Here is a 14,840-nt window from a genome sequence, read left to right as displayed (position 1 = left end):
ACCGACAACTCTACATAGAAAAGGAAAAAAAAAGGCACCTGTGCAAAACCAGTTCATCAGCGTAAATACAAACTATTGACGGGACAAGAAAAATGAACAGCATTGGTTTATTTTATTTTTTTTTGCTATTAAATGTGAACACATTGTTGAACACCCATTTGCTAGTCCACCAGTGTGTCACATGTGTTGTTTCCTTCTGTGCATGTCAAAGTGTTCTGCTGGAAAGCGAGAGTTCTGTTATTGCTCTACTAGTTAAAATACCACGTGATTTTATTGTGAAATATCGCAATTTAAAAGAAAACAGATTTAATGTCACGGTAATACCTTATACACAAGCCTTTATATTTGGAGACTCTGATACTATACTTTGTAAATTCCAAACCTTTCAATCTGCACGATGCCCCGCAATATTGTAGCCGTGTTAGTAAAGGGCATGCTAATTGTGAAATCCGTAAGCATAATGCAATGGTATGTGTTCTATTCTTTACTTTTTTTGCATAATAAGCGACATTATCTTCTTCATATCGAAGCAGTGATAAGAAACGAAAAATTGTTTGCCTTATTTATAATGTCACTGGAGCTTTCGTAGCAATGCGTTTTGCAAAATAAAAATGAACAAAGATCTTGCGTGGAACCCTTATTGGCTTGCACAAGAATTTGACATCTACCCACTCTGTTAAACCAATTAATTCTCTCAGACGACGTCCAAAGCTAAGGACTGAAACACGAGTATTCTCACAATAATTAGGTTAGTTGAAGAATTCTTCCTAAGCTTCACTGGAAGATTAGTGCTCGTGAAGGTGTACAGTGTGTTGGGGCGAATAGCATTAAGACTATAGTATGGGAGCAAAAATCGGGGGAACAGACACGTGGCAGTTAATGTTGTACAAGAATAATTAACCAACCAAATTTAATAGTGAACGGAACAGCATGTGGTCACGTGCCGAAACTACAGACCAGAATCGTTCTGCTCGGAATTACCTATCAGTCACCGTTCATGGTATGACGGAGTCGAATCTGCAGTTCTATTGGCTATAAATGTGAATCAAAGCAGCAGGGTAAGAGCAGCAGGGTAAGAGCAGCAGGGTAAGGTAAGAGATACTACGTGCGAATATAATAAAACAATCGAACTATTTTAGATTGGTAAGTATGGCATCCAGGCATAATATCACTTCAGCTAGCATTCATTCGTTACGTGCATCATTACCTCTACGTGTTACTGCACTGGCAAGCGTTCCCTTAGATGATCAGGTTATGCAAAAGTATACAAAAAGTAATTCAGACATGGACAAGACCCAGATTGAAAGAGTGCTGCTTCTGGGCCAAATTGGAAATTAATATGTACAGAGAGAGATGGACAAGGAAGAAAGGCAAGGAGGTTAAGCAAGATTTCACTCGGTTGGCTACCCAATGCGTACGGAAGGGAAAAGAAAGCTACGATGAAGGAAAAGAATGATCGCACACGCCCTCGCAAATGAATGTTACCTCACAATCGCTTATCCAGCGTTCAAAAAGCGCATTAATGTTCTCGTGGCCTTGTGCATATCATAGGTCTACAGCCAGAGTCCAAGGTGTGCTAGAAAATAGACAGAGTGAGGCACCCCAAGACATAATACAACGCTCACGTTTTTCTTTCGTGTGTGTGTGTGTGTGTGTGTGTGTGTGTGTGTGTGTGTGTGTGTGTGTGTGTGTGTGTGTGTGTGCGTGTGTGCGTGTGTGCGTGTGCGTGTGCGCGTGCGCGCGCGTGTGTGTGTGTGTGTGTGTGTGTGTGTGTGTGTGTGTGTGTGTGTGTGTGTGTGTGTGTGTGTGTGTGTGTGTGTGTGTGCTACTCAGCTCTTGTGTGCTTCCGCACCTCGTGCACCCTAAATGGATTAAATTAAATCAAAGAACGCTAGCGTTGTTGAATAAGCCGTAATAGTAAAGGTGGTTGTCAAACACCTCTATGTCTTTGACGGAATAGTTCGGTGGCAACTCGTTGCGGAAACCTCAGAGAGAAATGGTGAAGATTAAAGAAATTTCTCAGCGAAATCTCTACAGATATATACTTTTAATAACTCCTACGTAAAGTTAAAGCGAAAGTTGTAATCAGCTAGCGCAAAAAATGGGTAATTGGAGATCGTTTAGAGAGAGAGCCCTTCATCCAGCAGTTGAAATAAAAATAGGGTGGTGGTGGTGGTGGTGGTGGTGGTGCTGCTGCTGCTGCGGATTGTGATGATGATGATGACGACGACGATGATCATAAAGAAAGTAAAGCGAGTGAATAAAAAGACTTACAGGATATGTGGAACATCACGGGTACGCTAGCTTACGCGTCACCTTCTCCCCACTTTGCTTTACGTCAGACTTATCGCTAGAACACATTTATATTGAACGGCAATTCAAAGTTAGGCTCGCTTTAATGAAAACTGATCACGATCCATTGTATACATTAAGAACCACTATTACTTTTCTCATCTGTCGCAGACAATGGCTGACATTTTTGAAACCTTGAACATAAAGCTGAGTGCTGCAAATGTACCGTCCTTTAGCTATTAACCTCAGAGCTCAGCTTTTATTTTCTAGGTGTGCGTTTGCAATAACTATTAAAAAGCACATGCTCGAAGACATTCCTTAATAACCTGGGAGCGCATCACGCAACATGTAGCTGTCAAAATTGTTTGTTTGTTAGTTGGGGTTGAATGGCACAAAGGCAAATGAGGCCATGCTGCGCCAGTCACAAGACAAAAGGAAACGCAAGGTAAGAGCAGGCAAACCTGCATTGCATTATAGTTCGTGTAAATAACCAGTTGTCTCTAAAAAGTGTAACAGGTTAGTAAATGGCTCTAGCGGGTCATCTGCCAGTAATAGGGCAGGCTTTAAAGGTGTGTTTAAATTATATAAGTTGTGTAAAAGCTTCCGCCGCTGGGTTTCAAACTGTGGACATGTTATAAGGATATGTATTACTGTAAGGGGTTGATTGCATTTTTCGCAAGTCGGCGGGTTTTCTTTTCGGAGGAGAAAGTTGTGTGTTAAATGTGTGTGTCCAAACCGAAGTCGGCACAGGATCACCTCATAGAACCGTTGCTGGTGAGTGCACGACTTCTACTCACCAATTACGGGTTTAGTAAAATGTAGCTTGTTGCCTAAGCAATAGTCCCATGCCTGTTGCCATTTGGCCGTCAAGGCGTTCCTAATCGCCGTGATACTATCCCGATATGCAAACGCCGTGTTTGTTATGTATCTGCGCGCTGCCATTGATGCACACCTATCCGCTGCTTCATTTCCCGGTATACCGAGATGGCTTGGTACCCAGCAAAACCTAATTGACCGGCCGTATTTGTTTAATGTTACCATGTTTAATTTCGCGTGTAGAGCTTTCAGTGTGCTTAATGAATCAGTGTATATTACTGTGTGCTGTCAAAATTGTGAGAACTGCACAGTAGTGGCTCATCAACCGCTTCTCTGTACCACAGGGATGAAACCACAGATTTACTTAGGTAGGCTATGGGGCCTACAGGCATGAAAAATTATTGCCCATTATATTGATGAATTGATTCCCTCTTGCAGGAAATCAGAACTGCAAATGAAGTGCGAATGCGACAAAGAGTGGAAAAACCACAATCCTCTCTTACTTTTTCAGAGAATACCAAGCACCAGGACTCTTCGATGATGCCGATCTTCAAATATTGGACAACATCTTATGGAGCTACGACCGACGCATCACCCCTGGTCACCATTTAAGTGAGCTAAGTTCCCATATGAAAACTTTCTATGTGAAAAGACAAATAGCCAAGATAGACATAAATATTGCGTTTACATTTCAGGTGATAGCAGCATCTAAATTATTTCTGTCCATATGCAGAAGGCTTTCTTGCAGGCATTCAATATTCATAAACGCTGAGAGAAAAACATGCATGAGTTTATTGTTCTATTCGGGCAGTTGGCACCCACCTGAGAAGTTGCACCGAAAATAGGTATGCGCTGTTTTTATATGATATCATTTGCTTTCCACTGATTTCATGGTCAAGATAATGCGCCTTTATGGCTTTAGGATGATGATTGTGATGCAATATATTGTCTTCCAGGAACAGCAAAATTTTATGCGCAGGCTTATTTTTAGGGCCTACTTCTTAGAGCTTAGTGTGTCTCAGAAAACATTCCACTATGACGTAAAATTATATTTCAAATGCGGCTAGTGGGTGCTCAAAACCAAGATTGATCTTTAAGTCTTATCATGGCCGAATCGAGCCTACAAAGAAATATAGAATTACAGTTCAAATTTTATTGCTTTTTTTTACAGAAGGGCGCGTATGCATTAACCTGCTACGATGCGTTTCTTCCAACAGGTACTAAACTGTGTTCACTTTAAGGCAGCAACTGAAAGTACGCCAAATTTAGAAACGACGAATGTGCCGGCGAGTCAGCATGATCCCAGGAAAGCTTTACCAAGATCCTCCCAAACCTGTTTTCGTTTAGGCATAAGACTGTCTCTAGTTGTACTTTTTTTGCCTATACTGAAAACCTCTGACTGCCATCGTTGAGGGTTTCTCGATTTGGCTCAACATTTCCCTCTTCAGTGCTCAAAGCATGGTAGTGAGTGTTCCCTGAGCGACGGTGACACTAAGGCTGGGTCTCCGCGTTTAGATGAGCTACGCCATGCTATTGTTATCTAAAATGGTTTGCAAGAGCAACAATTTCACTTCGGCGAGTTGCTTCATCTTCAAGGCATAGTGAAACCCTCTGATTATAGAGGGCGAAAAGATGTACAGAACAAGTGCAACACAAATTTTGTTGCGCATATTTTTGGTACCCGTCTCGTCGTGCTGCTTCAGTACACTTTCGAGGTATGAGAATATCTCTGCGTTCTTTAGTGTGGATCAAAAAGTGCTACTGGTTCATACGAATTTAAATCTGAGGTCCTTTCACCAAGCAAGCACCTGTAGACGCGAAAGCACCCTATGTACAATACCAGACCCTACTTTGCCCCACGCTGCCTTTGGTTGTCCAATTCACTCATACGATCCCTTCGAAAGAAACAAACGTGAACCATTCAATGAAAACTTAAAATTGCGGTATAAAAGACACTTGAACACGTTGGCAATGCTTTTAAAGCATGCTAAACGAAATTGTTCTGAATATGAACTTCAGCTCTACAAATTCGATACAAAGAGAAAATGGCAGCTCCAAACCTAATTCTTTAACTCTACCATCCCATGCAGTATATGGGCGTCTGTTCGTTTTAACGCTATCCTCACCACTTCCAGTGATGTATCCAATGCTTTTAACGATCACTTTTTCGTCTGATTTCACCACCTCTCCCTCTTTCTCGCATGCCCCTCCATTTACGTGTACTTCCCAGTCGTTCTTCTCTTCTTCTTACTTGTGCCTCCAAGATCTGTTCGATTATTCTGTGATTAAAAGCTACCGGACCTGCGTTAGAGAACGTTCACTCAAAACATTATACCGAAGATGCTTCCTTGGCCCCGTTCTAAGTCACATCTTTAAGCGCTGTTTTAAAACTAGTGTCTTCCCCGAAAGATTCAAGTGAGCAAGAGCAGTGCCTGTGTTTAAGAAAGGTGATCCACTTAGCATCGAAAATTATAGGCGCATCTTCGTGCTTCCTTTCGTCGATAAAATCTTGGAACTAACCGAAGTAGGGCTACCTAAATACTTAAGTAAATTTAACATACTTTCTTCAGGTCAGTTTGACTTTAGGGCTCGTCTGACCACTGATACAGCAGTGGCGTGTTTCACTAAAAAAATAAAACAATGATAATGACAACATCACATTTTCTATTTTTACTGACTTTTCAAAACCATTTGACAGCACTGACCATTTATCTTTTTGTAAATTAGAGTACTATGAAATAACAGGTTTTGCACTGTCACTATTAGAAAGATTTCTTCCTAATACGTTTCATGCCATCTCTATCAACAACTGTACGTCTAGACATATCCGTATTAATAGTGGTGTTCCACAAGGTTCGATTTTAGACCCCTATTGTTTTTCGTCTATATTAACTACTTACTTCTATGCCTTGACATTTCTTTCTGTTTACGCTGATGACACGGATATATTTTCTCATAATTCTGATTCTGCAACTCTCGTATCTAGTAATAAAGCTGACTTAACCTTTCTCGAAGAATGGTTCCACTCTAATAGACTTCTGATTATTTCGCCAAAAGCTAGTTTCATGCTTTTTCATACACCCAACAAAAAACTGCTAACTATTCCCTGGCTCTATGTCAACTCTGTAGCCATTCACTGGAGTTTCACCAACGTATCAATCCCGTTATTAAGAACATTTCAAATAGAATTAAGGCTTTGGTGAAATCAATACAAATCGCTCTAGCATAAACACTTTAAAAGCGCTGTATTCCGCATTCACACACAGTCATCTAAGTTATTGCATTACTTTATCGGGTAAATAATATTAACTTCAAGTTTCCCTCTGAAGTGACTGCCAAAGAGCTGTGTAGACAGCTCGACAGAGGTCCAAGTAGCTGTTACAAGGCATATATAGCGAAGCGGCGAAAACGAGATACTCAACAATACATGAAATGAAAATTTAAGCACATTGTTACGGGGATGTTCGGAGTATAGACAGAATGTATTTACAATATATTGACACTTGAACTCGTTTATCATTCACGGGTGAGCGCTTTTGACGTCCAAGAAATGTTATTGCTCAGCGCAGGACGCGTCTACATGTATCGGATGTTTCTAGAATGTTATCGATGCTTCTATCCGCTGTCTGTTGTCGCCGAGCCTTGTGTAATATGATTGCATGTATGCGCGACACTAATGATGTAGAACTTTTTGGAAGGTGCGCGGGCCCCAGCACTTTCTCTGGAAGATTCGACGACTGATCCATAAAAGCCGACGCACTTGACCCGCTGATCAGATTTTGACGATCGCCGACTGTGTTCGCCATTGTCGCCGTTTTTTAGGTGTAGCCTGCTTTTGTGGGCATAGGTTCGCCCAAGAAAAGTTAGTTGCGTCTTTCACAGTATTGCTACTGTGTTCTCCATATGTCACTCCACGTGACAATATTTACCAGGAGAGTCAATGTGGTTAGGATGGCTGACCAGCAGCAATACGCAGCAGCCAGCGATCTCGCTATCTTCTTCCTTTTTCTTCTTTTATCCTTCCGTAATATATATATATATATATATATATATATATATATATATATATATATATATATATATATATATATATATATATATATATATATATATATATGTAATGCTAATTCCGTAGATGGTCCCTTAAGAAAACCATGTTGTGATTCTGAAAAAAGCTGTATCTTCTGAAAAAATTTGTTGACTCAATAATGCACGATTTTTTCAATGGCTTTAGCAAAGATAGATATGATCAATATCGGTCAGTAATATTCAGGCCCGTTTTTGTATCCGTCGTTATTTCAAACCAACAATCTTCATCATTTCATTGCATTTGGGAATTCGCCTAATTCTAGCGACAAATTATATGTGTATGCAAGTACGGGCACTGTGTAATAAAGTAATGTTTTGATTGGCCTAATTTGGGTGTTGTCAATATCTAGGGCTCTCGTAATCTTCGGAGGCATGGAAGTCCTATAAATTTCAACTTCGTTTGTGGGATGAAGGCACACACTTTCGCTACCGATATTGGCCAAGTCATCGGCGAAAAGGGAACTTGTAGCAGGAGTGCTATTTCCAATGAAATGCTTATTGGAAAATTCTGCCAGAGCATCACCAGAACACACTCTGCTTTCGTGCATTATTATTTCTGGAGCCGCATTTTTTCTTTCATGGCCTAAAACTTTATTTACTGCATTCCACGCTGCGGAGGAGTCTTTGTTCGAAATGTTACCAAAAATATTTTCGTAATAAGTTGCCTTAGCTCACCGTAGTACCGAATTGAGCTTATTTCTAGCTTCTTTGAAAGTCTTCAGCGCAGTAGGACATCTTGTCTTTAAGAAAGTGTGAAAAAGCTTATTTTTGTGATTTATTCCCTTTTATGTGACTATGTTACCCACGGTTTTCTTATTTTTCCGGGTGGCCTAGAAGTTTTAAAATTCAAATGCATCATGTAAATGTTAGTAAATGTCTAGAAATTTCAAATATGCGTCATTTACATTTGTTTTTTTATATACGCAAGACCAATCTTGCCAATAAATGTTAGATTTGAGAGCCTCTAAGGCATCATGGGAGATACACTTAACAGTAACTGAGTCGCACTGATGTTTTCCAGTTTTCTCCGGAGCACCACAACAGAGAAGAAATTGGACAATGGTCGCTAATTTCCCATGCTAATGTGCAAGCATCACGAATTCTAGTTCCGCGCTTTGTCGTTAGCAAGTTTCGAGTGAACGTAGTGGACATCGTTACTCGAAAGGTATTTTAATTATATTAACAAAGCCATATGAAAGTAACTGCGTAATAAGGTCACGTACAATAGGTGTGTCATCAAGAACATTTATGTTGAAGTCACCACCATAAAATAATGTAAAGTTATTCGAGCGAACGTGTTCCAAAAATGCTTCAAAATAATTCATAAGCAACATTGGGTTGCTGTTTGGAGGGTGATACACCACAGTATACACCACAGAGCGAAATGCATCATGACTTCGAGCGTACCGGAATCTTGGAAGAACGCTAACATAATCCTAATCCATAAGAAAAGGGGACGCCAAAGTCTTGAAAAATTGTAGACCAATCACCTTACTGTCCGTTGCCTACAAACTATTTATTAAGGTAATCGCAAATAGAATCAGGAACACCTTACACTCTTGTCAAGCAAAGGACCAGGCAGTATGCCGTAAAGGCTACTCAACAATAGACCATATTAGCACTATCAATCAGCTGATAGAGAAATGTGCGGAATATAACGAACCCTTATATATAGCTTTCATTGATTACGAAACAGCGTTTGATTTTGTTGAAACCTCAGCAGTCATGGAGGCATTACGGAATCAGGGTGTAGATGAGCCATATGTAAAAATACTGGAAGATATCTACAGCGGCTCCACAGCCACTGTAGTCCTCCATAAAGAAAGCAACAAAATCCCAATAAAGAAAGGCATCAGACAGGGAGATACGATCTCTCCAATGCTATTCACAGCATGTTTACAGGAGGTATTCAGAGACCTGGACTGGGAAGAATTTGGGATAAGAGTTAATGGAGAATACCTTAGTAACTTGTGATTCGCTGATGATATTGCCTTGCTTAGTAACTCAGGGGACCAATTGCAATGCATGCTCACTGACCTGGAGAGGCAAAGCAGAAGGGTGTGTCTGAAAATTAATCTGCAGAAAACTAAAGCAATGTTTAACAGTCTCGGAAGATAACAGCACTTTACGATAGGTAGCGAGGCACTGGAAGTGGTAAGGGAATACATCTATTTAGGGCAGGTAGTGACGGCGGATCCAGATCATGAGACAGAAATAATCAGAAGAATAAGAATGGGCTGGGCTGCGTTTGGCAGGCATTCTCAGATCATGAACAGCAGGTTGCCGTTATCCTTGAAGACAAAAGTGTATAATAGCTTTCAAACTTTCAAACTTTCAAACTTCATTTTGCATTTTCCTTTGCACAGAAAAAGAAAATGCAAGAGCAGGAACAAAAAGCTGCACAATCGCAGCCTCACGAGGTTCCTGTCCCCTGTCTTTGACAAACAGCTGCAGAATATTCACAAAGAAAATCAGTTACATATGTGCAAAAACAATTTCATATTATACAGATATTGATATTCACAGCAGAACAATTATGACATCTGTATACATATATTCACATGCGCATCTACACCAACCCAGCATCTATACATATTTGCATCTGTACATGTAGGCATACATCTGTATACAGAAAAAAGTGGAGAAAAAAAAGATCATGCACAAATGACAAGGAACACCTGAACAAAAACGCTTTAAGATACCAAAAATTCAACTCAATGTAACGGCAATGTTCAGCGGAACAAAAAAAATATGCGGAACGATGGAAAAGCGAGGTTTGGAACATGCTATAAAATAAAATGAATAAAAAAGAAAAAAATAATAAAAATGGCAAATGTTATTTATATAATTTGGCCATTATTATTTAAATTAAATTTCAGTGCCTTTCTCGTAATAGCATTTGGTTCGGTATGGGAAACCTGTATCACATTTAATATTCTCGGCACCTGGTACTGCAATCACCTGAAACCATAATTTGTTCTTGGGAAAGGTAACGCCCACTGGCTCTGTTTTCGGGAATCATATAACGCTTCCCTTGATTTGACTAAGTTGCACAAGTGTGTGAAAACGTTGTTGTTACAGCGAAAATATTTTTTTAATCTTTAGGACTAGGTTATAATCATAGAAATATTCAATAGCCAGCACATCAAGAGCACGAAATATCTCGAATGTATGCGCATTAAACGGTGTGTTAACAACATGTCGGACAGTTTTCTTTTGTAATGTTTCTAAGCTTCGTATGTTTGCTTGCGATGTCGTACCCCACACTAGGTTGCAATAGCTAACATGAGAAAGGAAGAGACTGTTATATAACGTTAGTTTTACCTTAGAGGGCAGTATGTGTCGTAATCGACAGATTATTCCACATGCTCTCGCCAAAGTGGACATAATACGCTCAACGTGTGCATCCCAAACTAAATGTTTGTGAAAAATTACACGTAACGTTTTGACAGTATCAACTATTTCTATCCTTTCTGTGCCGAGGTAAAGAACAGTATTGCAGTTTACTTGTTTTTGTGGTGGCGTAAACAACAGAGCCTTAGTTTTATTTGCATTAGTTGCTAATGAGTTTAGATTGCTCCACTTTTGCAATAAGTTTAAAGTTTTATTTGCCATATTTGTAAGTTGCACAATATCGAGTGACCTGAAAACAAGGCTAGTATCATCCGCATAGACTAAGAACTATGCATGTTGAATAATATTGGTTATGTCATTAATATAAATGGTAAATAAAATCGGTCCAAGTACACTTCCTTGTGGAACGCCTTGTGTTAATTCTCTTGCTGAAGAAAGTTTTGACCCTATTGCGACGCACTGCCTTCTGTGCTCAAGATATGATTTCAAAAGTTTAAGGGGAGTCCTGCGAAAGCCATAAAGGTTAATATTGAAGATAGAGTATTATAGTTACCCGAATCGAAAGCCTTGGAGAAGTCAACGAATACACCTAGAGTTAACATTTTGTTCTCAAAGTTGTTAAAAATTATTTCTTTTTGCGTCAGCAAGGCAAGCTCTGTAGACATTCCCTGCCGGAAACTGAACTGCAAATCTGTTAGAATGCTATGTTTATCACAAAATGATCTAATTCTTGCGCAAATGATCTTTTCTAGACCCTTCGAAATTACAGGAAGTATAGATATTGGTCTATAATTTGTTAGCTCGTTTTTGTTTACGGACTTAAATATAACAATCACTTTGGCATGCTGCATTTTCTCAGGGAAGACGCCGTTTAATAAGGAAATGGTAAAAATGTGAGTAAGCACATGCAACAAAAGATCGAGCACAAATTTAATGGGTTAAATCTGCAATCCATCTATATCGCGCGATGTGCTGTTATTTAAAAACATAAAGGTCGCGTATACTTCTTCTGGTGTAGCAGGTTCAAAAAAAGCTGTGTAAGCATTGGGACTACCCAGAAAGGAAGTGGCATTTATGTTATGCGTGCTTGGGGTTAAAGACGTAAAGTGTTCGTTAAATTTGTTACCTAATTCTTCAGCACTAATTACTTTGTTATAAATTGTCAGCTCAAATTCCTGCTTATTATGTGATTCTGGTAGTAGAAGTTTATTTACTTCACGCCAAACGACATCACTCCTAGTTCCCGCTCTATTAAAAACGTTTTCAAAATGCCTGTTCTTGGCATTTCTCAAGAATTTATTTAAACATAAGCTGTGTCTTGCCAGTACTCTCCTACGGGGCAGAAACCTGGAGGCTTACGAAAGGGTTCTACTTAAATTGAGGACGACGCAACGAGCTATGGAAAGAAGAATGATGGGTGTAACGTTAAAGGATAAGAAAAGAGCAGATTGGGTGAGGGAACAAACGCGAGTTAATGACATCTTAGTTGAAATCACAAAAAATAAATGGGCATGGGCAGGACATGTAATGAGGAGGGAAGATAACCGATGGTCATTAAGGTTTACGGACTGGATTCCAAGGGGAGGGAGGCGCAGCAGGGGGCGGCAGAAAGTTAGGTGGGCGGATGAGATTAAGAAGTTTTCAGGGACGACATGGCCACAATTAGTACATGACCAGCGTAGTTGGAAAAATATGGGAGAGGTTTTTGCCCTGCAGTGGGCGTAACCAGGCTGATGATGATAATAATAATAATAATAATAATAATAATAATAATAATAATAATAATGATGATGATGATGATGATGATGATGATGATGATGATGATGATGATGATGATGACACAGTAGCTAGCTACAAACTGTTCTTTACACAAGAATCCGTAGTCATCAGTTTTTTTCGAATGGAAATGCTTCGTGGTATACTAAATCTTTGAAACGCCTATCTAACAGAATAAAAAGTCTTTTTCGCACAGCTAAGCGGATGCAAAACCAGGCTAATTGGTCTGCTTACAAAGAAACTGCCTCAGCCTACTGATCTGCGATAAAGAATACTAATTTTCTTTCTTCAATAATACCCTTCAGAACATGCTAAGAAATAATCCAACAAGCTTCTGGAATGTAGTAGGGCCTAGTGAATCGAAAATTATATCACTTAGCACGTCTTCCAGCGAGCCTATACCTCGGCAGCACTGCGCTACGATTTTAAATAACGTGTTTATAAAAGCTTTCACTCCTTCAGCACATGATAACGACCTTCTAAGGCTATCATGCTGCAATTTTTTACCCATGAATCCCGTAATTTTTAACTCTACTGGCATAAAAAAATAAGAAACACTCTCTAAGTTTACGTCGTCTTGTAGAATAGATGAAATCACGACAAAATTTCTAAAAATATACTAGTGAGTATTCCTATATCATGGTAGAGAGCATTTTTTCAGTCGTAGCTCTCTTCATCCTTGCCTCATGACTGAAGAACAGCAAAGATTATTCCGATCCACAAATCTGGCGAAACTCAAGATCCTTTTAACTACAGGCCCATATCGAGAACCGCAGTACCCTGCAAAATGATGCCGCCCATTATATTTTCTAACGTTGTCAAGTTTCATGAAGAAAATAATTTATTCTCTAACAGCCAACATGGCTTTCGCAAATCCTTTTCTTGTGAGCCTCAGCTGGTAACTTCCACTAATGACTTCCATGTATATCTTGATAGCGGTTCTTTGACTTATTGCATATTTTGTTATTTTTCGAAAGCTTCTGACAAGGTCAAACATGTAGTGCAACTACACAAACTAAGCGCACTCAACATTCACCCGGAAGTACTTAGCTGGATCCACTCGTTCCTTTCGTCTCGTTCCCAATTTGCTGCAACTAATGACTCCACATTTAACGCGGCTGCAGTTGAATGCTGTGTTTTGCAAGGGTCTGTTCTTGGTCCTGTTCAATATTTAATATATACTAACAATTTACCTGATAACATTTCCTCAAAAATTTGTTTATTCGCTGACGACTGTGTTATATACCGAAAAATAACTAATGCCTCTGATATAGCTACCCTTCAATCTGATTTCAATAACATATCTAATTGGTGCCTCACTTAGTGCAGGAAACTTAACATTATCAAATGCAAATCTATGCGGAGTTCTCGTTCTAACAATTTGCCCAGCCTACGCCCTCAATAACTGCCCCCTTCAGTCCGTTACATCCTACCATTACCTTGGCATTCATACAGCTAGCGATGTTTCTTGAAAGCAGCATGTAGAATATGTAATATCTAAAGCCAACCGCTCTTTGGGATACTTGAAGAGAAATTTTTCGCTTGCGCCTGTTTTATTAAAACTGCTGTTGTGCACAACAAACGTCTGCCCCAATTAGAATATGCCTCATCTGTTCGGGGTTCTCATCAGATCACATTAATTAACGAAATTGAATCAGTGCAAAATCGATCTGTTCGTTTCATCTTAGACAATTACCATCACACTGCTAGTGTTACATTAACGAAGAGTACCCTTCAAATCCCATTATCTCTTCGCAGATAGGGATCACGCATTTACCTTTTTCATAAAATCTACTACCACAACCCATCTCTTCGCCCTCTTCGTATCCAACCTGCGCCTTATTATTCATCTCGTCGTCATCACGTACATGAAGTTAACGTACCCCATCCTAACACCGTCGCGTGCTCACAATAATTTCTTCCTAGGCCTTCAGTCGACTGGAATAATCTACCCACATCATTAGTAAGCATCGGTGACCCCACTGTTTTTTAAGAATGCATTAATCAACATAAAATAATGTATTGTGGCAAATGGCATATCTACGTACGTATTCGTGAACATTGTCTGCTAGCTAAAGTGTACTCTTTCTGTATTCTCATATTATGAAGTCTCTGTTTTGGTTGTTATGAATGCATTACTTGTTTTTTCATATCGCTTTTCTTCCATGCACTATGAATTCCTAGAACTAATCCTGTATTTTTTACTCTCGGATTGTATTCTCGCCCTTCCACTCTGCAATGTGCAATTATATACCTTGAGGGTATCAAAAAAATAAATAAATTATCGCGTATTCTGGTAGGAGTTCACAATTTTTGGAGATGTCAGTGTAAAGAGCGACACCATTTCCACGCCGATTGGTGCGGTGCACAAAAAAGTTTTTGTAACCTTCAAGGCACAAAGTATCACATTCTTCGTTATGCCATGTCTGTGTCATCATAACTATGTCGAATGTAAAAGAGAATTCACTCAGTGAGTGTGTAATATTCTCGTGTTTCGCTTGGGCAGATCGTAC

General features: G+C 39.5%; 2 protein-coding genes across 2 annotated transcripts in view; one reads left to right on the top strand and one right to left on the bottom strand.

Moving 5' to 3' along the window:
- Window positions 1–14,840, top strand: part of LOC135899530 (uncharacterized) — a 388,013-nt gene that overhangs the window by 100,900 nt on the left and 272,273 nt on the right. The window contains exon 2 of the mRNA XM_070537559.1: window positions 3,620–3,720. Within this exon, the coding sequence (XP_070393660.1) occupies window positions 3,620–3,720 (101 nt within the window). The remainder of the gene's footprint in view (window positions 1–3,619; window positions 3,721–14,840) is intronic.
- Window positions 1–14,840, bottom strand: part of LOC135899528 (cell adhesion molecule 4-like) — a 441,441-nt gene that overhangs the window by 238,957 nt on the left and 187,644 nt on the right. The gene's annotated exons all lie outside the window — the stretch shown is intronic.

The sequence above is a fragment of the Dermacentor albipictus genome, chromosome 4 (assembly GCF_038994185.2).
Source record: "Dermacentor albipictus isolate Rhodes 1998 colony chromosome 4, USDA_Dalb.pri_finalv2, whole genome shotgun sequence".
NCBI classification, from domain to species: domain Eukaryota; kingdom Metazoa; phylum Arthropoda; class Arachnida; order Ixodida; family Ixodidae; genus Dermacentor; species Dermacentor albipictus.
This window is presented reverse-complemented; position numbering and strand designations above follow the sequence as displayed.